This window comes from Labrus bergylta, chromosome 4 (assembly GCF_963930695.1).
Source record: "Labrus bergylta chromosome 4, fLabBer1.1, whole genome shotgun sequence".
NCBI lineage: Eukaryota > Metazoa > Chordata > Actinopteri > Labriformes > Labridae > Labrus > Labrus bergylta.
In genome coordinates, this window is record NC_089198.1 from 28,239,929 (window position 1) to 28,264,810 (window position 24,882).

Here is a 24,882-nt window from a genome sequence, read left to right on the forward strand (position 1 = left end):
TTCAATTGCATGTGGTAGTGATGAAGCTAACTAATGTACTACACAGAGTTTATAACTAATGTTAATTTTCAACACTTTGATCTAGGTTGAGCAATCACATGTACAGGACATAGACAAAAAATAATAATAATAACATATCCAGCCTTGAATACACTTAATTTGAATTGAGAGTACACTTGTTAGAATCCTGGTACAGCTTTGGTTTGGCTTTAGCCAGCCCTAAACCTCTTTTATAGGACGCTGTGACTCTCCACAGCCAGATTATTTACCCATCACCTCAATTGCCCAAACGAAGGACATACTAGCTACTTATGTTAGCAAGACCCCTAAACAAAAAATGAAGTCTGATCCGACCATTAACCTTCCATTTCCACATAAAGTCCAGCTTGCTGGTTAAAGTGTTTCAAATGTAACTCAAACTAACTAAATTAACAAATTGTATCACACAACTCAAGTTAATAATGGCAAATGATGTGTGTGCTACTGTAGTTAAGAAAGGTGGGGGATATTTTGTAGTTGTTTTTAAGCTATCCAGGGTCAAGACCAAGCTGCAACCTCTGGTGAAATATTTCAACTTTGTCTTTGATTTATGCCTTTTTCATACATACAGTCCTCCTAATTTAGTCTCTGACCTCATCTTTTGCTACTTTTATTAACAACAACTAGGTCTTAAAAACACATTCCAAATTCCTTTTATCATCCTTAATTCAAACTCCAGCTCATACAATATGTTCTCCCTCCTGGTTTTCCTTTCCCCCTTCCTCTCCTCTATCCAACCATCTCTAAATCCCTTTCCCTACTCCCCCCCCCCCACTCTCACTTATTCTTCCCTCCCCTACAGGCAACAACTCCTGTGGCCCAGCATGCCTCCTTCCCCCTCTAGATACTGACCTCTTCCTCAGGTTCCTGAGCCTGGGGAGTGTCGTGGTGGTTTGGGGTTTCACAGTCGGGGCTGTAGTGTTCACAGTAGTCATGGGCTGCCCTGGGGTCTGCCACTATCAGCAGCTGCTGGATGTCACCCTAGAAGAAGAAGAAAAAATGAAGCAGAATGTCAGCAGAAGCCGTGTCAACAAATTTCATGGACTTTCGAGACACGTATTGGGGGTAATTTTTCCCCACTGTAAATTCCCATGTCAGAGTTTTTCTTCAATGTTTGCCAAAAGAAAACAGGCAGTCTGCTGGATAACTTAGAGCACTATAGGTTTACGTTATAGCCATCAATTTTATTCATTTCAACTTCAGCTTCTGAGAAATCAGGATTTTCCAGTTTGGATTGGCAAATGGCTCTGAGTGCTACAAAACAGCGGAGACTTAGCCACTGTTGCTGTTGAGAGGGAGCCAGTCAGAGGCACGAAATAAGATCTGCAGCTCATACAGCGCACTTTGCCAGTGTGATTTGGAACAAAACAAGGTATAGCAACAGCTGGATTTGTCTGGGGTTGATCTTTAATCTGAAAGTATGTACCCTCTGTAGTATAAGGCTTCTACAGAAGGTAATCTTTACATCATTTTGCCGTTATTAGCACTCAGACATAACAAGATTTTTTTTAAGTTTCGATACGATTGATCTGCTGCCCGGGGTTTTTTAGTTGTCCCCTCTAAATACTTTCTATAGAAACCATGTTTGACTTTTGACTCTTTTCAAAGAAACAGGTATTTTCTGAAACAGCTGTTAACCTTTTGTGCTGAGGATTCATCCAGCTTTTCAAGCCAATCCAAGCCTTGGACGTTTGCCAATTGCCAATCAGCAAACATTTTAAGTGCAGAAAATGAACTTTCATTTCCTGAGCCCTGACACCCAAAACTTACTCCGGAGATAACTCACATTGCCCATTTCTTCATTTGTGATTACAAATAGAAACCAAATGTCTACTTCCATGAGGTACGCTTATATTCTTCTGGGCTTCATTACAAAGCTTTGCACCAATGTGGAGATAAAGTATGACAACAACAACAAGGCAGATGCTGTTCAGTACAAGGGACACATGTTTCTTGACTGTTTAATACAAATATGTATGGGAATGATTCCTAGCTTTAAGGGGGTCCATGGATGGATGGATAGATGGAATGATTCCCAGCTTTAAGGGAGTCTCTAAGCTTTTAAAAATGAACTATTGCATAGTCCCTCTCATTCAGCCATTAGGTATGGCAAGTTCCCTTACACAGCAGATAAATAACCCCTCTCTGTACTTATCTGAGGCTGTGTGTTTTTCACAAGCTTTTGGGAGAGGAAATTAGATCCATGCTCCCGACATTTCCATCAGCCAAAGGATCTTTTTTCCACAATCATCCCCAAAGGAATTTCTCCCCCTATGTGCCTGATGTAGAAAATGTTATCTATAGCAATCTCACATATGGGCACCTCAGCTGACCTTTTTCAGAATCAACCTGGAGTAAGAAGGGAAAATAATATGTAAAGGTGAAAGAAGGCTGTGCTCATGGTGGCCCCCCCAAGGAGGAAGCACATACATGCAGATTGCATTAAATTACAGGAGGCAACATCTGCACAAGCTTAGTCCTCTGGAACACGTTATATATTCACCGCCCTATGCCAATTATATATGAGCTGGGTATAGGATAACCCAAATCAACATATGTTTAAATTCTACATACTGAGCAAGCTTCAGTCAACCTTGTCCCCTGCTGTGATATTATTTCTAGCTATTGTTTGGTTATTACTCACTTGCAGGTCTGTCTTCCTTAATGCACGTGTAAAGATTTTATGTACATAGGCAATAATCAGTGTGAAATCAGACTTTTATGACTAGAGTAGCCAAAATGGAGCACTGACTTGCGCTTTAGCAGGACTGGCATAAACCTTATGTCCCCACAAACAAATTTAAAGCACTTACCCTCTCACAGTATCTACTTAAACTTCAAACATCAAGTATCTCAAAGATGATATATTACTGTGTTTAATTTTAAAATTCTAAAAAGTAACAAACAGAGAGGCCTTGAAATTTCCCTCGGGAACAATAAAATATCTATCTAACATGTAAATCCTATAAGATGAAATATTTAATGACATGAGATGTTTGACCAAAGCCATGATTTAGTCATGACGTTCTAACAGATGGAAATGTATCACATTGAAATGCAAAGAAAGCTACACACAGCCTGCAATACAGCCCAAAGTCCCGCCTCTGACAAGGCAAATAGCCAATCATTGCCAAGGATTTTGGGGTGGCCAATCAGATTTAATGTGGGGCCCTGGTCACTCATGACTGCATGATTTATACGCCCCTGGGCATTATACAGAATTCCTCTATTGGGTCCCTTCAAAAGTCACCACTGTCTAAGAGGTATAAAGCAAGGATAGACTACAAGTGTTCAGGGTATTTGAGTAAAATGTAGATCAGGTTTCATTAGGGAAGAAAAGATCATGCCCAAGAGGGAGGTGATGAAATGTGACAAAATGACTATGAGAAACTTTTTTTCAAATTATATCACCCATTATTGGATACTTGTACATTTTAGCCGATGTCTGTATCAGATTGGATGCTTGAAAGCTGTATGAGGAAATGCAAAATCCAAAACAGAAATACAGTATATTAAGAGCAAACAATGTCCATTGTCAAATACTTAACATGGCAGTTTGCAGATATAGCCTGAAGCAAAAGTTTGACCTAAAGGTTGCAGGTTTAATCACCAGACTGTGAAAACATCTGTGAGGGGAGAGTGGAACTATCTCCTCTGTATGCAATGCCTTTAATGCCCAAGTCTAGCCAACTGTAACTGTGCGTGTATGTGTGTAACTTAAGTGTGAATCAAGGTCCGCTAATTAAACCTTTAAACATCCTAATATGACAGAACCTGCAATGACAAACAGAAGTTTAATTTCAGCCACTTTATATTGTACGTCCATTTGATTATTCAGCACAAATGGATCCACAGTTACAGCTAGTTAAAACACAGACAGTTTCCATATGGCAATATGTCCGCTTCCTCCTGGTTATGTCTTCCTGTGCACATGGGCTATAATAACTATTCCTTCTTGTGTTCATCTTTTGGATTAGTGTTTATATATATTTACTTAAAAAACAAGGTGTGTATTTACAACAAGAAGAAAACAATTGTGCAGTGAAGACCTGCAGGAGAGTCCAAAAATGTCATGTCGAGACCACACACACTAAACCCATTTCAAAAGCCGGTCAGTGATTCAATCACTCCCATATTCCCATCTTGGCATCTCCCTCACCATTCCCGCCTCTCTTCTTTTACCGTTTGTGTTTCCCTCGTCTGAATCTCGATGCCTTTGTTGATGTTACTGTCTGGACTGAATTGCACATCGCTCTGGCGTCTGCCGAGGTTCCTCAGAATTCCAGGAATGATCTACGGCACTGCCCTGGCTCAGCACAGAGCTGGCACAGTCACAGCAGGATAAATCATCCATCTAAGCATCGGCACAATGATTTATTAATGGGTCTGTGTACAATGTGAACGTGTAAATACAATGTGCCTGGACACATGTTAACCTTCATCACAGACTGCAATGATTGGATGGATAAAAATGCATAAAAAGGCCAGCCATGATGGTTGAAACTGAAGGATTTACGAGAAAATAAAAGACAAAAATCTGAGCTTCACCCACTGGATAACTATTTTCAGAGTTCGGCTGGTTTTATTTTGTATTTGGAAGAAATGCACCACTGGTTTTTCCTCAAGCATACCAACTCATCTGATTCGAAGCTAAAAAATGCAAACACAGCAGACCGACAGCACTGGATTGTCCCTGGGCGAGGTGACCTTGACGTCTGTAATGAAGGGCATCCCTCCCAAAACACAGCCCACACCCACTAGGAGCCGGAGTCACTTAAGGAGAATAACTGGCAGATGGATGATCATCTCTTCATGGGGGGGTTTACAAGCCCTCAGCAGACCATGAAATATGTCCTTGGCTTTTTTTTCCGCTGTTAATAAAATGTCAAATATGAGCTTCTGATTGCCAAGCAGGGGGACAGATGTTTGTGTGTGGGCTGGGGATTATGGTCAAGTGAGTTGATGACATCAAATTATGAGCAAGCGATACCTTTTTCATGCAAACAGAGCAGGTGACTGACCTCAAAGATAAAGACATGACTTTGATGGGAGGCAGATATCTCCTGCTGGCAACGGATCAAACATGGCAGGCGGCGCAAGGGGGAGGTGTACAGTTCCTGCATTTGTTGGACTAATTTGGAGCCATAAACAAAGCAGCAGATTGTGTATGACTCCGTATAATGAACACCATACTGTATCAACATTAAAGTGTCCAATTCTGGAGGGGAACCCAAATCTTGCCGTTTTCTAAGTAGAACATCTGTCCTAAATCAGGCCTTACAGGCAGAGCTTCTTCTAAAGCTGCACTCAAACCCGGCCTCCTTTAGAGTTTGACTTAATACCATCTATATCGCTCTATCCATACTTCTCACACATGTTTCTTCACCAATGGATGAACAAAAGCATTCTTGACAGGTGGACCTAGTGTTTGGCGGATTTGTTCGGCCTTGGGGGTTTGTAAAATGCTACAATTTTTCACTTGTCACACATTTCAGTGACGTGTCAGGATTACCCTGAATGCACTATTATCAGGGGTATAGCTCATGATATTATATGATACCTTACAATATGATACAATATGAGAAACAGCTTCTTTCCCACTGTGGACAAACTGCTGACCTCGTAAACCCTCCCAACAACAAGCATTAGAGTGCAATATTGACTCCTAGCTACCTCTCTTGTGCAACGCTTATCCAATTGATTCCTTTACAGTGAAATAACTGTTAAAATCATGTATCCACATACTGTGAAAAAAACAGTTATTTATCATTTACCGTCTAAAAACTGTTCAATTATCTGTTCATTCATTGAACAATAACTGTTTACTGTCCTTATTTATTCACTCTGCAATTACTAGTTATTTATTTATTCACTGACTGTGCACCAACTGCTTATTTATTGACTCACCATCTGCTTATTTATTTACTCAAAAACTGTGGAACAACTGTCGACTAATCCATCCACACATTCATGTAACTGTTAACGGACCTCTTCACTTCAACAAATATCTCTGTTATAAGCGCCTTATCTATTTATTCAAACCTTTGAAATTAACTTTATTTTTCTTTCACATTAATTTTGCTACAGATCTTTTTTATATTTTTATAAAGATATAATAATATTTAAAGGCAGAATGTGTGAAATTTGACACATCAGAAATCAAGTATATCCTCTGTGAATAACTCTCTGACTCATGACTGTCCACGATGAGTGAGAAGCTCGAGTCCTGCTGGCTATGATGTTGGTGAAGCCGTGTTAACATCATATTTACATGGACGGGGCGGCCTTGTGTTTAAAGCTGTTTTAGTCTAGGACTAGAGAAAAGAAGACTAGCATACTCACTGCTTATCACGTTTTTTAAATCACTGTACATTTACATGCAATGTGAAGCTATGAGCTAACTAAAGAGCGCTAACATTAGCCTGGTAACACAAGAATGCCGGCCACAGTCAATTGCAGCTTGAGCCAAGGACAATTTTGTCCGTTGCTTGTGCTAAAATATTTTGTGTGAACGTGAGTGGACAGGGGTTGGAGGTGTGTCCCTGGAGGAGAGTGGAGGATTCAGTATGGGTATACAGCAGTTTGTTTTAGTATCATGCTTGTGCTCAAGGGCGACATCTACTCGATCAAAAAGTCGCACAGTCTTCCTTTAAATGAGTAATACCCACTTCTTCTTGACCACATTTGTAATGCTGCTGTAAAGGACTGAACAAAGTTTCATTGTATTCTTGCATAGAATGACAATAGCCTTTTCTTCTTTTGTTATGTAATTGGATTTAAAAATACATTAGAATTCCCTGTCATGTGTTCTGGGACAATATATCAGGTTTAACTGACTATTTGGGGACTTTTTTATAGATTTAAATATCAGATTATTGGTTAACAGAAACAAATTCACTTAAAAGCCATACTTTAAAACTACACAATAGACATGTAGTTTTCTTTCATGTCTATAGAACATCATTTAAGTGTGTAAGTAGGTGTTTCAAAGGTAATAGTCTGTGGCCAGGTGTAGCAGGTCACCTGAAACAGCTGCAGGATATAGATGCACCTGGAAGACACATTTGGAAATGTGCCAGAAGCATCTGCAGTCTGACCCAGTAAAACCCAAAAGCATACATGCAGAGGTGGGAGAGACACATTTAGTGATGCATTTTTACTTTAAACTCTTGCTAGAGACATCATCCTGGTGTAAGTACAAAACAGTCCTTACTACTGCTACTTTTTTTTAAAAGGTGACAGCGTATAAATGTGTATAAACATTCTGCTTTACCAGGGAAAAAAACAGCCCAACTCAATTACAATAAACAGACCTTTCTAAAAAAACAACTTTCATTAAACATTTCATGTTGTCACTGTGACCTGTCTTTCTGAACCTCGAGATGCATTGTCAGCCAGATGTGACCAGCTCAAAGGCCATGCAGACCACAGCTGCTCAAATCCAACAGTCTCGTGCAGATGTTTTTTGCTTAAAAAAAAATACATATTGTGCAAAACCTGCAGAATCTTCTGTAGCCATAACTTACCTCTGTATTTTCATTATTTGATCTCATGCGCCGAACTCCACACAAACTCGACACACTTGACATCTTATAAAATGTCAGCTTTCTCAAACTTTGGGAGGGGATCACATCTTGAATGAACAAATAGAGAGATGGAATTTCAAAACTGTACAAGGACAACAATTAACCAAGACGCAGAGAAGAGGAAAAATGTGTAACACTCTCCAGATTTCTCCCAGCGTTTTATCAAACGCAGCCTCTGTGGTCAGCCCTGCAGGATAAAGTTTCTTTTCATGCACTGGGGGCATACAAATGTCTTGCATCCTTTCGGATATTAAAAACATTTTGGCTGCCAGTAGCTCACAAAACTGTTGAAAGCGTTTGAACCATCTGCTTTGCAGTACCCTGCACAATCTCAACTTCTTTTCCCTTCTTTATGTCACTATCTCTTTCCTCTCTCTGCTATTTTTCATCTAAAAAGTTTCTTAGGAGCAACGTGGGTCCATTACTTCCTGGTTGTACTCGGATCAAGTTAAAGACGGTCACAGCACAAGCGACAAAGAGGTCACAAAAACAAATGATATGACAAGTACATTGCAATATCATGCACTAGGAATTGAAGGGTCTTTGAAAAAAGATACTGAACAGTCATCTGTTTGTTCGTGTAAATACATGATGAAATGTGACTGACACTTCTCAGTTCCAGTCCCTAAACACTCGTGAGTTAATTACTGTACTCCTATTACACATCGCTAACCAAAACTTTCTGTGACCAGTCCTGGAGAGTGAAAAGTGACTGGGGCAGATGAGAAACAGTCCCACTGTTTCTCTTCCAGCCAGCACAACCATAAACAATGAATCACTTTAAGGCTTAGAGCACATCAGAGCCTTGTTAGAGTCCTCTGCCAGAGTCTGTCCTGCTTGAGGGACGGCGTTTTGGAACAATCTGTTATGCAGTAATGACAGACACATAAACAAACCATCTTCGCCTGTCTCTCCTCCTATCCTCCTACCAGACATACACACATTTTGTATGCACTCGTTTATGACAATACAGCCTCAGATAACTGCAAAAACACAGAATCCCGTCCTATCTTTTAAAGCCTAAAGAAAAAGAATTGCCTTAAGAAGAGAGATGATTCAAATATTCAGAGGGTTTTGATTTAAAAGACGAAAAACAAAGGGGAAAAAAAGGCCTTTGGAGGAACGGTCAGTGACCATATCCTTTAAACAGCTGTGCAATCTGAGCCAAAACTAAGAACACACTGATCATATTTTCCTCGAGCCTTCAGTCGTCCCTCTGCTTCCAGCTTTGACACCTGCTTATGCAATCTTCTGCAGAAAGGTAGCCATGTGCCCATTGCTCAAAGTCTTTTTTTAGAGAGAAAGTTCACAGCCAACTTCAATTATTGAATTTCAGATTGGCTACAAAATTGTGAAGCTAAGGCTCTGGACACTAAACAGCTGAAATATCTCAATTGGATATGTATTTTATATGATCTGTTAGGTCTTTGTCTATAAAACCAGAAATAACTTGATGGAAAGCTATACAGCTGGGCGAGAATCTTAAAAATCAAGATTTTACACTTTAATTTAAACCATAGTTAGGTGAATCTTTTTTATAATGTTAGCATTAAAAAAATGTCTATATATATACACAAGACCTTAACAGGTGTCAATGACCAATGCTTCAAACTTTCACATTGTTTATATCTACAATAGATAATACAGTCCTACAGTATTCCCAAAGTTTCCATAGCCTCCAATGTATACTGATTGTAGTGTAACTACAACAGCTGAAGAATCACGTTTGCCAAAGTATAATCCAATAAGCAACACATTCAAACCAAACACATGGCTTACATCTACATCCAAACCTTTTCTTTCCCAGCTAAAAGGTTATACAGTAATTATCCAAGACACCCTGGGCCAGTAAGAACTTTTTGCCATTAGCAGCGCAGTGTGTCTGTAGGTAGCCAGTTTGCAATCATCAAATCTGGGGTTATTAAGATCGCAGTGGAAATAATTACAGCTCAAGATATGGCAGCATTTATCGCAAGGCCACCACAGAAATGCTATTGTTTGATACCCTGATTAAAACCACCTTGCAACATGCACAAGGATCCAACCATTGGAACAAAAGCGATCCTTTTTTTTCCTCTCCAGGTTTTTAGGGAAGAGAACAAAACAAATTACGCTGCAATTCAACACCATTTAGTGTAAAATAGGCTCAAACAAAGAGCACTCGCAAGAGCCAAATGGCTGGTTTTAAAAACAGAGTAGGCTTGGTGAAAGTGCAATGGTACTTTTATCCCCAATCAACACCTCATTACCTTGATTAAAATCCTGACTCAAATCACTCCTGCTGTCACTCTTGTGTTTTACTGTTAGAAGTGTTACAGAGCTATTTTATTACGGCTCTGCTAGTTGAGGTAAAAGTAAATGACAAATGAACCAAAAGGTTCCAGTAAAGTTGATTGAGTCTGCTTATGTTCTAAACTTGCTGATCACTTAACCACTAAATCCAACAATGGGTTCTTCTTGCCAAAAAAAGAATCATTATGGAAGATAAGAGACCTAACTTCAAGTGTCTCCTCTGTGGAAAGTCATCTCTGACCTGAAGGCAAAGATTTTGCAGGCTGTTCTACTTAGCAAGCATTCCACATGCACACATCAAAGAGAGCCTATTGTCTTCAGAGCTAGCATTCAGCTCACATTATACCTGTGCTAAACCTGTTAGCATGGACTTCCACTCTTAAATTGCCACCCCAGTAACCAAAGCCAGCTGTAAATTCTGATTCAAAGCTCTTAAAGTCATAGTTTTTAAGAGAATCATATATTATTATCTCGCACATTGTGGCAGAATTCATGCACTTCAAACCACAGGCTGTCCAAAATTACCAACTGCAGCCTATTAGATCTCAGTCTTTCTTTTATTAAGTAAGTCAACTATTTAAACAAATCTAACCAGTGTGGAGGGAGAACACATTTTGAACAACTCACTGTGCAAGTAGTCTTTCCACAGACATTGCTCCTGGCTCTTGCCAAGTATACAAAGCCAATATTGTTGTTCTGGCCAATAAATTTCACCGTATGAGCAAGTTAATGAAATACAAATAAAAAGTCTGGCCTTAAAGCATCTGGACTTAAAGTATTAGACACTAAAATTGTCCCTTTTCACAATGGTAAATGAGATTCATTGAGGGTAAGATTCACAATGTGTTTTCGATTATAACCTTTCTAAGTCAGTGGGGAGAAATTGCTGGCATCAAGGTAAGCTTTCCAAAACCCCCTCAATTACCTCAAAGTAGTGGTGAATCTCTGCTCTGTATTTCAATTCAATTCAATTCAATTCAATTCAATTCAATTCAATTCAATTCAATTCAATTCAAAAAGCTTTATTTGTCCCCGGGGGGCAATTCAAAGGCACACAGAGCAGTAAATTAACAATTAACAAAAGTACGAAACATTTTAACCTCAATTTAAATACAACTTAAAGCTTAGACTTAACTTAAAAATACAAAATATAAGAGTAGATATAAGTGGACAGTGATCAGACTAACAGATGTAAACAGAACTATGTGCTGTAAACAAGAAGTAAATATATATATACAGCACTATGTGCTATGTGCTGTATTTGTTAGATACTCCTGCGTGGATGATGGATACATCTTGTGGTCAATGCTTACCAGGATTTTATTTTCACTGTCATTATTGTAACAATGTTCTCTGCACTAATGTTACTTAAGGAAACATTAAGGGAACTATTACATATATCGTGTTTTGGAAAACACACTTATTTTCTTATTTGAAGTTATTTAAATTGGAAGATAGTTACTCTCCTAGATCTTTACATCAGGTATGTTGCTATAGCAAGTAGGACTCAGTCTAGCTCAGCCCGAAGACTCTTAAAGTTTTAGAACAATTTCCCCAAGCTCATTTACTTTCTGGCTGCATGTCATAAGTTTAAACTGTACACAAACAGGAAAGTAAAATGAAAATAAAAAGTCACAGCTATGGCTATAAGCAGTGAGGCCTGCTTCTGGTCTTTATGCTAATCACGGCTAATCGCTCATCAGCTCTTACTTAATACTTATGATCAATCTTCTTGTATAAAAAAATAAAATAAAAAAGCAAATAAATGATTTTCCCAGAAATGGCGAGCGATTCCTTTAATCCACTATATACAGCAATCATCACAACCCAGCTAGCTTAAAGTGAAGAGGGGTTCAATATGGCTGCCTTACCTCAAAGACTTCATCATCCAGGATTCTAGTTCCAAAGACGGTTATGCCCTCTGTGTTGATGACGGCCTGGTCACTTCTGCCGAGCGGCCGAGTCAGCTTTTTCTTACAGTCCACAATGATGGTCACACTCTTCTTCTCCACGCTGATAGCTACACGATGCCATCTTTGCAAAACAGGAAGCACAGCAGGAGGTCAGAAATACCATTCTTGAAAGAAAGTAAGGTTCTTTGTCTAAAAGAATAAGTAGACATTTGGGAAATGTTGCTGACAGTAAGTAAAGATATAATTATTTTAAAAAATAAATATTAAGCTGCTTCTGGCAGTTGATTAGCCTAGCTTAGCATATAGAGACATGAAGCACAGCTGACCTATTTAGCCTGTCTCTGCTTGAAAGTAACCAAATTTGCGGCTAGTTTTTAATGCTCACTTCTTTTGATAGATTGAATCAACACAAAATGAATTTTTATTTGTGATGAAATGATTTATAGAATGTAATTTATCTGAAAATAAAGACTTTGTGTAACATCACATATTTTTTTTGACTAAACAAATAAAACTCAAGGCTGCTGGAAGCTGGAATGATCTTTCTTTGTTTTGCCTGGCCAGCTTTCCCTATGCGTTAACATTTCCTATTTACATCTACAGGTAACATATAGGCTTTTGTTGGATTACGGGAAAATATATTACATTAACTGATAGAGTGCTTTTGATATAAAAGTCTAAATACAGCCTAAGCAATCCTAGTTGATTTTCGAATAAAGAATTGATCAATAATGGTTGGGTTAACAGATGCAACAGAATTATTACAAATTGATTGATTACAAAATCGTATATTTTAACTTCTAAAAGTGTAAATACTGCACTTTCACTAAGGAAAGCGACATTAGCTACAGTATGCAGCATGTTTTTTAAGTAAATTAAAGTAAAGTACTGTATATCAACACTGTAAAAAAAAAATCCCAAATTAACAACAGACATTTGGAATAATTTCAAGGCATTTCTGTTAGCATTTGTTTTCATGATAGATGACAACATACAACATTGATTTGTGTCAGCATCACTGGACAGCTATGCTATTCATGTAGATCATGTCCATTACTGCATATCAGTAAACAACTGCTGTAAATAATCAGGAAAACAAAGGCTGTCATCAAATCTGCCTGCAATTTATTTCCCATTACTGTCTGCCTCGTTCCATATGGTTTTTATGACTGAGAAAACACAAGATTATAATAAATCCCCAGAGCTGTGTGTCAGTTTACCATGCAAGAAGAGTTAAGTATGTTCTAAATACTTGAGAAAATCTGTTCGGCACATTGTTTTTGTTTGGAATAAAAGATAACCTATAAATCTGAAAAAAGTGTTCGAGATTAGCTGTGCCGCTTTGGTTTTTGTGCCAATCACACAAACCTCACAACAAAACTGAGGTATGAAATTTCTGACCTGAAAATGAAACACAGTAAAGAAGTTTTCCAGGGGATCTAAAAATCTACCACCCTCATAAGACCTCCACCACGTTGTAGCCCTCCCGAGAAGCAGTCAGTCACTTACTTGCCGTCAGCAAGGTTGATGGAGCGGAACAGGGGGTACTCCTCGGGGGCAGGTTTGCCATGCTGGTCCTCATACAGGAAGACGGGAGCACGACCCACCTCCACACCGAGCTGCTGGATGCCTTGCTGGTTGTACACAGACAGCAGGAAGGACTGGAGGCCAGCCTTGGGCTTGATGGTAAACAGGATGGAGAAATCTTCTGGGAAAACTCCCCCTGAAGGTGGAACAAGCAGCAGGCACGTTAGCAGGGACCAAAGGATAACAAAATGTGGGTAAATGCACATTTTTTGTCAGAGCTCAGCTTCTGATTCACACAGTTAGACGCATGGGGTTGGCTCAGTTTAACCACAGTAATGATAATTAAAATACTCGTCGATTGTTTTCTACATTTCTCATGTTGCAAGCAATGTTTATCACCTTGATTCCTTTTTCTAAGTCAAAGGAAAAATTTGACATTTTGAGAAAACCCAGTCATTATTGTTGCCATCTGGACGTAAAGATCAGATTCCAGTAAATAAGAAGTAACTACTTGCTAGGAATTCGCTTAGTTGAGCACAAAGCCACGAGTAAAACCGCAATATGCCCCTTTTTATACTGCTAAAAATGTGATTTTACATGTTTATTTGTGAGCTTTTGATGTATTGGTAAACACATTTTATCACTTTTGGACAGAACCAGGCTATTTGTCTTCCCCTTGCCCCTTCATCAGTTTTTTAGCTAAAGCCCACCAAGCTAACTAGCTAGCTAAATATTTAGTATTGAGATGAGACTGGTCCATCTTTTTATCTAAACCTCCCACATTCCATAATTATTCCTATAACATTGCCGTGACTTTCTTTATATAACTCACAAAAAATATGAAGCAATCCGGTTTTGAAAAGTTTATTTATATAATAATCTGCATCATATCTAAAGCAGAAATTAAATGCAGTCACTCACCTCATACCCAATTTTTAACATCCATCTTCTACTGATGCCGTTAAAGGGCAATCCCATTGTAAAGACTAACCTGAATACTGACTATTTTATAAGCTCTTTAAGTTTCTGCACCTCACATTAAAGCTCAGTGTCTAGACAACGGGACCTGTAGCCTTTTTTATGAAGGAAGCTGAAGGAGACCTTGGCATCCTGTGAAAGGACTCAATGTTGTTGATCTTGACACTTTAATTTAACAAGGCTGTAAATACTCAAACAAATGTCATATTTTTAGAACCTTAATAGTTTGGTTCAATGGCAAAATAACTAATCCTAATGAAATAAAAGTCCAATTATTCCGACTGAGGACATTTTGACACCTCCAACGTCTCACCTCTCAAGTTTAATTACACTCCTTAAGTTTCCAACACTGAAACGGTAAGGTGGACTGGCAGTTTACGTCAAAAATCCCATAACTATTGGGCTGGTATTTTCACTGTATATTGAATTTTTTTTATGTTGAAATCCTGCCAAACTGAACATCTACTGCTGCACAGACTGGGACAGTCAATTTGTAGGCAATTGTGTTTGGAGTAATACAGAAACTGGTGGCTTTGTGAACATTTTTACCCATATGTAGAGAATGTCAAGTTATCAAGTGGAAACTTTATTGTTATGTTCTGAAACGCGTCACATTTGTGCTGAAATACAATTTTATTTATATTTAAGGTGAAAAAAAAATGCAGTTGGCAAGATTGGAAACATTGGAAACAAAAAGGCAATTTACACCTGTTGGGATGTTGATTTATGGAATTCATCAAAGATCTTGTCCTCTATAATTATTATTTAACTTTAAATTCACTGGTAGCATTAAGTGTAAGAAAGAAGCAAACCAAATGGTTTCCCAATAAAAAAACGTTTGTGTCTACTTCCTAATAAAACCAATGTGTCTGTATTACTCACAAACAGCTGAGCAGCAGACTATGAGTCAGTGAATGCACCTTTAGTCTGAAAACCGTGATAGATTTCAATATATCAGCCAAATACAGGAAACTCCAGTCTGCCAGCAATCAAACTTTTGAACAGATACTTTCAAATCAGTTTAGAAAACAACAAAAGAAGTATTCCTCTCATTAGCTGTCAGCATTGATATTGGAGTTTTCCAAAATAGTCAAATAAATATCTGGTGTTGCCCTTTTAACTTGAGTTGCATGTTTATGTTATATTTCATACACCATGTGCTTAGTGACTCCAATCCCCTACAGGCTTTTTGGGCCTTCTCAAACATCCCTGCATTCATGTTCATCTTTTGAAAAACAATTTCTGAAAAGTCTGCACTGAATTTAAGAAGACAGGTGTTTGCAGTAAATTGTTTCATAATGTTTTAAGCTTTAGTCTTGAGCAATTGAAATATCTTGAAGATGTTTTTGTGATGCCTTTAAGTGGTTCAAGACATTAAACTGAAGCTTTCAATTTGATCTAAACAATAACTTGTTTAAATAGGGGTGACAATTTTTAGAAGAACTGTAGAGATAAGTATAAAGCACACAATGTATAGAATTTGCATTTAGTGTTGAACCCAACACTGATTTTAATGCTTAAACTTAGTTGTCAACCATACATGGACTGTTCCTCATAATGTTGAATGAAAGCCATGTCCTTTCAATGTTTGATAAACAAGTACACTGGGATTAGAGTTGTATGAGTTTTCAGACTACACCATCGTAAACCAAAGAAAAAGTTGATTGCAAATACTCACAAAAACATTGATGAATGTTCTTCAAGACAACATGTGTCTACTGGAAAAATATGAGATAGAAGTACTGTCTTTTTGACAAGACATATCAGACGTATATCTGGCTTAGTTATCACATACATGTATTGCCCAGAAAATATCAATGTGGATTTTTCCGTTGACCTATATCTCTGTGTCTCTTATCCAGATTAAAATTTCAAACCTACTAGCTTTACAGATTTAGCTTTAGTTTAAAACCTTTGTTTTGCTTTTTTACAGTGCAAACACAAACTAACATCTCAAGTAGTCATTGAGTTCTTCAATTGCCCAGGTAAACAGATGGTCATTACCGAACGTTTCAGTATTTATACCGGAAAGAGGGTGAAGGAGTGAGATTACCTGGGAAGAGCTGTTTGGTTGGAGCACTGATCTGAGCCTGTTTTCCCACTCGGTAAGCGATGTCGGGTTTGGATCCTCTCCGGACTGTGCAGAAGCCTGGTGTTTTTCTTACTCCTTCAGGGGAGCTCTTGAAGTCTAGCACCTTAAGTACATCCACTGGTTCAGCTGAGGAGGCAGAACAAAGAATGAATTAGATTACCCAACGATATTTTGCATCACAATGTCATAACATCTGCAGAGCAACAAGCTTTTTTTTTGTTATAGTTTTGACTCAGTGGTGAGTCAGTCTTCCCCATATGTTTCTTGTGGTGGTGATGTTTTCAATGATTTGACACCAGGATGGCCGAGGTTAAGGCATTGGACTTAAGATCCAATGGGTCAGTGTCCACATGGGTTCAAACCCCACTCCAGGTATGGATAACTTAGTGTGTATTTGGGTGTTTCCCATGAATGAAACTGGACACAAACAGACATATTTGACACTTGTGTGATCAAAGTGACCAATTCTTTCAATTGGTCGATAAAAAAAAGTATTAAATAAAGTATTACTTCAATTATCTGTGAAAATGTAACTCAATGTGTAGGTTGTTGATAAGTTTTCTATGAAGCTGAATTTATGTTCAGTTGTATAAATGGGAAAACATGAATTATCATTGATTAAACTTAATGTGATTACACAGTCAATGCGTAAATATAAAACCAATTTTTCATTTAGCTTAAAACGCAGCCTGACTGCATCAGTTAGTTAAAAAAAGCCATACAAATTGCAATATTCATTATTTTATTAGAAACTAAAAATAATGAATACAATGTAACCATTTCAATAATGATTAAGACAGAAGATAGAAATGCCTCTCACAATGATTTATTATTGTATGTTATTATACTTTCTATAAAAGCACCATGTTATTTGTCAGTATAATGGGAGCATATTTCAGAAGCTAACAGAAAATGTAATAGGATCTGGCATTTTGATGATAAGTCAACATTTACACCCATTACCCCCCTCGCCTGTGCAGGGACTGTTGGCCAAATCTGTCAGTTGGAGCAGTTGTTCGTTTATGAGCTAGCTTGGCAAAGGAGCAGTAAAAATGTTAGCAACCATTCAGAAGACATAATTGTCCCCCTCCCCTCCTCCACTGTTACCCCCACAGCCAAAAGCCACAGCATGTATGGGCTGATAAAACTCATTGCTGCTGATCACTGGCTCTGTTGAATAAGGAGAGCGCAGAGGGGGGCAGCTTTACTAGACTCTTAACACCGTCAGACTTTTTTCTATCAATGAACCTGGAACTCAAAGTTGTGCAGTCATAAACAATGTTTCTTATTTCTTTTCCCTTCTGCAATTGTCCAACTTTAACTTCATTTCTGAGACTTTTACTCTTCACTCTCCTTAGCTGTCTCTGTTCCAGTTCTGTAACTACTTTTCTATATAACCCACTTCCTGTCTCATTCCCTGGGGCACACCATCAGTTACAGTGTGATTATGGGGGATTTAAGAAGCCTAATAAGAGTCTGTTTAATGCTAGCGATAAACAGGAGTGTTGATGTACAGCACAGGGTGCTGTTTGCTTAAGGCTGAATTTTCTTAACAATATACAGTACGAGGAGGCTGCAAATGCATGGTCATAACGAGGGTTGTGAAAGACAAAAAGGCAGATTGTAGACTCAGAAATGGTCATGAAGAAGTGATTATCATTATTACTTACAATCTGTGACTGTGTAGCTCTTAAGATGTATTCCAATCCATTCATTATAAAATACATGTACAGTACTGCTTCATTGCTCAATCTCAATGAAAAAACAGTGCTGTGTTGCAATTACAACAAAAAACTGAAAAAGTGTCAGTTTTTGGACAAAAAAACCCAATAACAATCTTCATACAGTATGCATGATTGTTTTTTTTTTGCCTGTGATATGACCAGTTGGCAATCTTAAAAGCTGAAAACTTGCTGAAACATTTCAGGTGAACTTTTTACTTTAACCAGATACGATACCTGATATCCTTCAATTAGCTGACATTATTTTGTTGATATTGTGGCGCAGAAATATTACATGACTTATTTCTATACATCTGAATATCTGTAAATGGCTTTAACACGGTTACTCATTGGAGATAAATGAAGACAAATGAATCAGAAATATCAGTAATAGTGATGCCAGTAGTATAGTTAGTTGTGGTTAGTTCAAGCACCCCATGTACAGAGTCTATAGTCCTCTAAGCGGGCAAATCTGCCTTGTATCTCCTTTCCCGCATGTCATTCCCCACTCTCTCTGTCCCTATTAACTTTCCTTTCTCTAAATAAAGGCATAAAAAGCCCCAAAATATGTAACACAGCAGTAGCTACTAAAATGCTAACACTAGCTAATATAAGTCACCATTAAATATTAGTTTGAAAAACTGACTTGATGAATTTACAAAAGGTTTTTTCTTTCTTATGAAAAATGACTTTGTATTTGTTATAGGGACAAAAAATATTTCTTCATCCAAAGTTTGTCCCACTTTAAATAAGCAGTCATTAATATAGCTATGATAAAAATCTTCTCATCCATGTGGGTGAGGGGTGCTTTAATTAAAGTCTGTGTTTTAATTGCTGGCATTCCCTCGAAAAAATAAAGATCAAACAGCCTTGTAATTGAACGCTATTAACCACATGCAATAACATCTCTGTACTGTTGCACTGAAGTACAAACAAAGAAGTTAGGACCCCACATCAACACTACAGTATGTGTTGGCCTGATGACAAATCAGATCTAAATAGTAGACAGGAGAATGGAGAATTGAAAGCTAACAGAAGTCCTACACAGAAAGTAGAAGTTTTAGCTGTTAAGTTTCCACTCCAAAGCAAACTCAATGTAACCTTATATTAAATGCTACTGTTACAAAAACCACAGCAGGGGGAAAAAAAAAACCAGCACCAGCGTCTCCAGACATCACACTGCTCATTTGTCTTTTCAGTGAGGCAGGATGTGTCCTCTTCAAAGAGCCAGCTATGATAAACACAGTCTGAATGGTCAGCTGTGAAGATACGGTCTTTATGGAATGGAAGATAACAGGCTTAATTTAAAATCTCCCGTCCTTGATCCATATGTTTGATAGCGACTAGAAAACGTTGTGGGAAAAAGATGTGAAAGGAATCAGACAGACGGCCGCCTTTAAAGTTCACGCCGCAGGAAATCCTCTGCTGCCGTATAAAACCCCGTAAAATTGTGTGAACTGAGAAGAAAGTTTGGTAAAGAAACAATAGACTGACTAAATCAACACACACTGTTATGTGAGGGAGTATAATAAAAAGGAATCTAGTTTTATAAACGTTCTTTCCCGTTAATGGAGGAACCATATGTTTGTTCTTTTCATGCAAAATGTAGTCCCTGAACTTTAGCTTTTCAAATTTTCTCTGTCGTCACTAATTACTAAAAATTTGAAAACCACTCTGAAAGATGCGACTGAAATTCTATTTTAAAACTATTCTAATTTTCTCTTAATATTTACTGTTTTTTAAGTCATGTGGCATGTGAAGCCAAGAAGTGCTGATTGTGCACTTCCGGTTCACTTTCTGTGACCAGGAGGGGGTCCGATGGGTGGAGCTACAAGTCCACATGCTGAACCCATTATAGTCCTGGCACCACTCCCTTTAACCCCCCCCCCCCACAACTAAAACATACACGAGACCAAACTGAGAAGGCCCCATCCCTGTAGCTGCTTCTCCTGTGACCAGAAAAATAACAGCCTGAGCGGTGAATCAAACCAGCTTGATTCGGGCAAATGCTCAAGGATCAAGGTTTTTTTTGGCTCATTTGAAGTTCTGCAGATCTGATTTTTAAGTGGTGGAAAGAACTGGATGGACTCATCTCAATGCTGATATGGGCTGCAGATCATCAGATGTCACATGAGTTTGAATTTTACAAGATAAACATCGGGCTGCCCTCCTCAAAAATCAAGAAATTCAGCCCAACGTTATCAAAAAATAGGGAGAAATTAGACACAATTTAACAGACTCAAGATTAGTTTTTCCTCAAATTTACCAGACTGACTTCAGACTTGAATGCGAGGCACCCAACGCCAAGTTTCAACTTCTCACCAAATGCCTCATAAAAAAGAAAATAGTCTGTGGCTCTTCTGAATATTGTCCCAAAGTACAGAGCTACTGGTTCTTAAAAAAGAGAAAAAAAGAAAGAAAGCTTGGACTAAAGGTCTCTTTGTGAGTTTCAGAATGCCTTTCTGCATTACTGCATACCTCAAGGCCTCATATATTCCAGATGTGCTGAATTGGCCAGGAACCCCCACCTCCTTCCCCACCTACTCCCAACCCACACCCCGACTCCTAAGCCCCTCTCTCCTTCCTCAGCCATGGTTTCACAGAAGTCCTGAAAAACAGGCAATATCCCAAACCCATTAAAGCCCCCAAATGAATAGACATGGCTTTTTAAAAGCTTTGCAGCCTCGCAGGAGTTTGAGCCAGCATGCCTGAAAAGAAAAAAGGCTCCTATCCTTCTACCGTTAAAGAAATAAACCTTATTCTTAATGATAAGGATGAAAAACCACAAGAGAGAGGCGCAGCTTCAGTCTAGTCTGTCTTGTCTGAGGGGTATTTTGTCAGAGTCTCTGATTTTTAATGACACATCTTCCAGACTCCTGTCGACGACTTGTGATCTACTATATGCCATATGAACAAGCTCCTCACATGACAAGAGGAGTGAGATTTCCCCCCAGGCGGTTGGAGCATGCAGTGACAGGAGAAAGCTCTGTTAAAATCATTAAGGCACTTTCACCAGCAGACCTTCATTCATTTATATACCATTTTCAGCTGGAACAGGCGCACATTTCCACCTCTTCTCATCTCGTAACTCAACACAGACATATGTTTTGATGTCAAAGTTTAGACTCTGGGATTTAGGTTTAAGTCCGTGACATTCTGACTTCATGTCTCTGTGGCCAAGCGCTCGTGCAGCAAGCAGCATCTTTTCTGTGTCACTGCCATCTACTGAGAGCTGGCAGCACAGGCAGCAATTATAATACATTGGAAAGCCTGTAAATGTTTGCTAGCACATCATGCAATTATGGTTAGCTTACGTATCAGTCAGAGTGAGGAAAGATGGGGAACGGGGAAGACATGCCACTGTGGTATTTGCTTTCATGGGCTCTTCATTTCTGGGGGAGTTTTCTGAAATTTGCCCTCTACTGTGAATGATTGTCTTTATGCATCAGAGGATTTGTACAGTATAAACAAAGGATGGTCATAAATCCAAAAGGGGTGGGACCTAAGACATGAAATGTCTGGAAAGGATTCAATACATTATACTAATTATACAATATCAACTTTAGATCTACATTTTCACAGAGCCATATGACATTTTCTACTTTTTAAATAGCTTTATTATTGTTTCCTTTTTGCTCCCGACTCAGGAAGGCAAGAACTATTTCAAAGGTTGCTGCTCTGACATCAAAAGCACAAATATTAAAAAGCAACACACATTCAAAAAGAGCTTCAACTTTTGAGATGTAAAGTTTTAACCTGGCTAAATCCACAGCGCAGTATGGGCGTCTCTGTGGAAAAATAAAAGAATAAGTTAATGTGACCCACATCTGTCTTTTAAAGGAAAGAAAATACTCCAGATTTTTTTTCCCCCTTTTTCCATCAACGCCCCTTTTTGGACTTAGTGGGAGCCCAGATAATGTGGAAAGATGGTGATCCTTCAGGCCAGAGTATGAATTTCACTCCCAATACTCCATGGAGTCGTGCCTTGTATTTTTTTAAACTTCCACAATATTTACATCAAAGCCTATGTGCCTGAAATGTCACTGTGTCACAATAAGCTCTGTTGACAGCTGTCAAAGAGTCATAATACTGTAATAAGGTAGGCTGCTTCAAATCACAGAATTTGTGCCAACTCGATGCTTTTATGATTTTATTGACTTATTTTGTCGTACTTCCACTGATGTTTTGGAGAAAACAACTTAACAGCATTAAGTGTGAGGAACTAGTTATGCTACCAGATGTCGTGCGCAAAAGTTATGTGAAAGCCTACAGTGAGTCCAACGTACTACCAAGTGGTAGGGTAGAATATAAACACAAATAAATACATATTTTTGACTTCAGATTCTAAGACAATAAAGCAGATATTCAACTTCGGAATATATCCCCCCCCCCCAAAAAAAAATAAATAAAATAAAATAAAACAGGCATTACACACACTTTTTACGCACCACCAAGTATTTGTGTCAGAAGCAATCAACACAGTCAGCCTCTTCTCGCTGACCACACCTGGATGGCAGACTTAGCCTTCTTTGACGCTCGAGGAATTTGAGAGATTGGCATCTCCGTAAGTCTCGTCCAAAAATAAACCGTAAATCACATGAGTACAGCTGGAAATGATCCACATTTAAACACCTCAGCCAGATTTTTTAATCATTCTTCAAGGTGCACTTCAAAAAAACTTTAAAGGGAACAACAAAGTCTTATGACATATCTTTCATGACCAGGACTTAAAATATACTTAGAATTCGGATGCAGGTGTGCTTATTTAAAATAGTTTCAATTTGTCAATCAAGGATAAAGTAAATAAAATTACCTTGATTATTAACTACACATCTGTCTTTAAGTAAGGTGAATGGATCTATTGAGCCACAGAGAAGGATTTGAGTCTGGACATTACAAAGTGTCTGAACTCATGACTTTATCACTGTTTTATTTGATCTAAAAAGTGCCTTTTTTTAGCTTTACATGGTATGGTATGGTATATGGAGTAGAAAATTAAAGGTGATAGCCGGTGGCTAGTTCTCCTCTAAGCCCACAAACACTTACTGGCTGGCGGCCACACTTAAAAAGCTTGACCTGTCCGGGATGGAGTTGGCACAGTTATTGTCAAGTCTAACAAAATGCAGAGTCTTACCTGCTCTGACATTGGCAGCTTGTAGAATTAAAATTAACGTGACGACAGCGGTTTGCGATGAATTCCACAGCCACCTTTTCGTTTTCCACCTGGTGGCCCACCTTTGCATCTCCATGATTAGCGCCCGCAGCAGAACAAATAACGGGCGACTTGTGTCAAAATTCAGTCCCTTCTACAATCCACACAACGTCCTTATTTTTACAGCGCCATGTGTGACAGAATAAAGATGCCTCTCACAGCCAGACCGGGCCCTTCAGATCCGCTCCCCCTTAAGCCCAGCTCTCAGACTGATGGTAAAGGGCTTTCATAAAAAAAAAAAAGCGCAGAGCAACTCGGTTCCCTGAGTGTTGAGCACCGTCAGGAGGCTGGACAAACGCCGGAACGCTGAACCTGAACCGACTGTAAGATACTGACACTGGAAAATCCTCCGTTCATCAAATCACCAGTCGGGAAAGTTGTCCCGGGACCCGCCCCCTCTGCTTTGGAAAGGGTCTGAGCAGCATCAAGCGGAGCATCACCAGTGGAACCAAATTACAGGACTGAGTGCAGCATTAAGTTCAGATGTGATCCAGCAAAGTTTCTTTCTTTCATATACATGTAGAGAACAAAACGTAAAACTGCCCCAAATAAACCTTGAAGAAAATAGTGGAAGTATTAAGTAACAGGCAAGAAGCTTGAGATACAGCACAAGAGGCTTTAAATGCAACACACTTAATGCAAATAAAGCAGAGGGTGGAGATGTTATTTTAGACATTTCCTGAAGGCTTAAGAATGTGAAAAGAGGCTGAATAGCATATACGTTCGCCAACGGCTAATATAAAAGCCTCATTGGCCAAGATGAAATGTTTTCCAGACTCAAGGAGTTTCCTCAAGGAGCACAGATTTTTATTTTGGACAACAGGACTCCCGAGGCCTGAAAATAATTAATGGTTAAAGATGACTGGAACAAAGAATGGAAGCACAGGTGGAAGCTATAGAGTCCTCCCCTTGATTTGGTTCTGCTTGTGTTCTGATGAAAGAAGGATTTATCAGTGTGATGGCAGCCATTCTCACATAAACACAAACCACATTTCAGTCACAGAAAAAAAATGTGTTGAAGTGTTTTAACAGAAGGCAGGAATTAGAATAATAGGCCTCACAGATAATTAGTATGTTGAGGTGATGTAAAGCGCTGTGCATGTGTGGCTAATTAAAGAATAAATACTTTTCATGTGTAATACGGATCAAGTCGAAACAAAAAACGGTGGCCACATGCTTGGACTTGCTGTCAAAATAAAGCCAGACGTAGTTGTGCGTGTAAGTGTGGCTTCGATTAGTTGTTTCAGACTCAGAGGAGCACAGGACCACTGGTCTGATTTATTGGGGCCGTGCAATTTTTAAACATTTACTTACCCAGAGAAATATACTAAGCATTTTTATTTTCAAGCTAATTCACATCTGGTTTCTACTTTGAATAACCACAGTTTTCTACTGTTGGTCACTTAACAGCTCGGCTGAACAACAGAAGATGTGTTGCCTCTGGGCAGCTACTAGTTCCTTTGCCTCCAAAGTTTTCTTACATGATCTGTAGGGTTGAAGAAAGTAAGTGTCAAGACTAACG

The 24,882-nt window shown here is 38.7% G+C and overlaps 1 protein-coding gene across 4 annotated transcripts in view; it reads right to left on the minus strand.

The window, feature by feature from the left end:
- LOC109981185 (collagen alpha-1(XI) chain) overlaps nucleotides 1–23,690 on the minus strand; it is a 91,399-nt gene extending 67,709 nt beyond the window's left edge. For 3 of the 4 annotated variants that reach the window (XM_029276412.2, XM_065954308.1, XM_020629874.3), the window contains exons 1-5: nucleotides 23,283–23,690; nucleotides 16,389–16,553; nucleotides 13,340–13,553; nucleotides 11,789–11,951; nucleotides 892–1,020 (exon numbers count right to left, since the gene is read on the minus strand). In XM_029276412.2, coding sequence (XP_029132245.2) covers nucleotides 892–1,020; nucleotides 11,789–11,951; nucleotides 13,340–13,553; nucleotides 16,389–16,553; nucleotides 23,283–23,397 — 786 coding nt within the window. In that variant the 5' untranslated portion in view covers nucleotides 23,398–23,690. The remainder of the gene's footprint in view (nucleotides 1–891; nucleotides 1,021–11,788; nucleotides 11,952–13,339; nucleotides 13,554–16,388; nucleotides 16,554–23,282) is intronic. The other variant, XM_020629866.3, reaches the window with a different exon arrangement.
- Nucleotides 23,691–24,882: the final 1,192 nt, after the last annotated feature.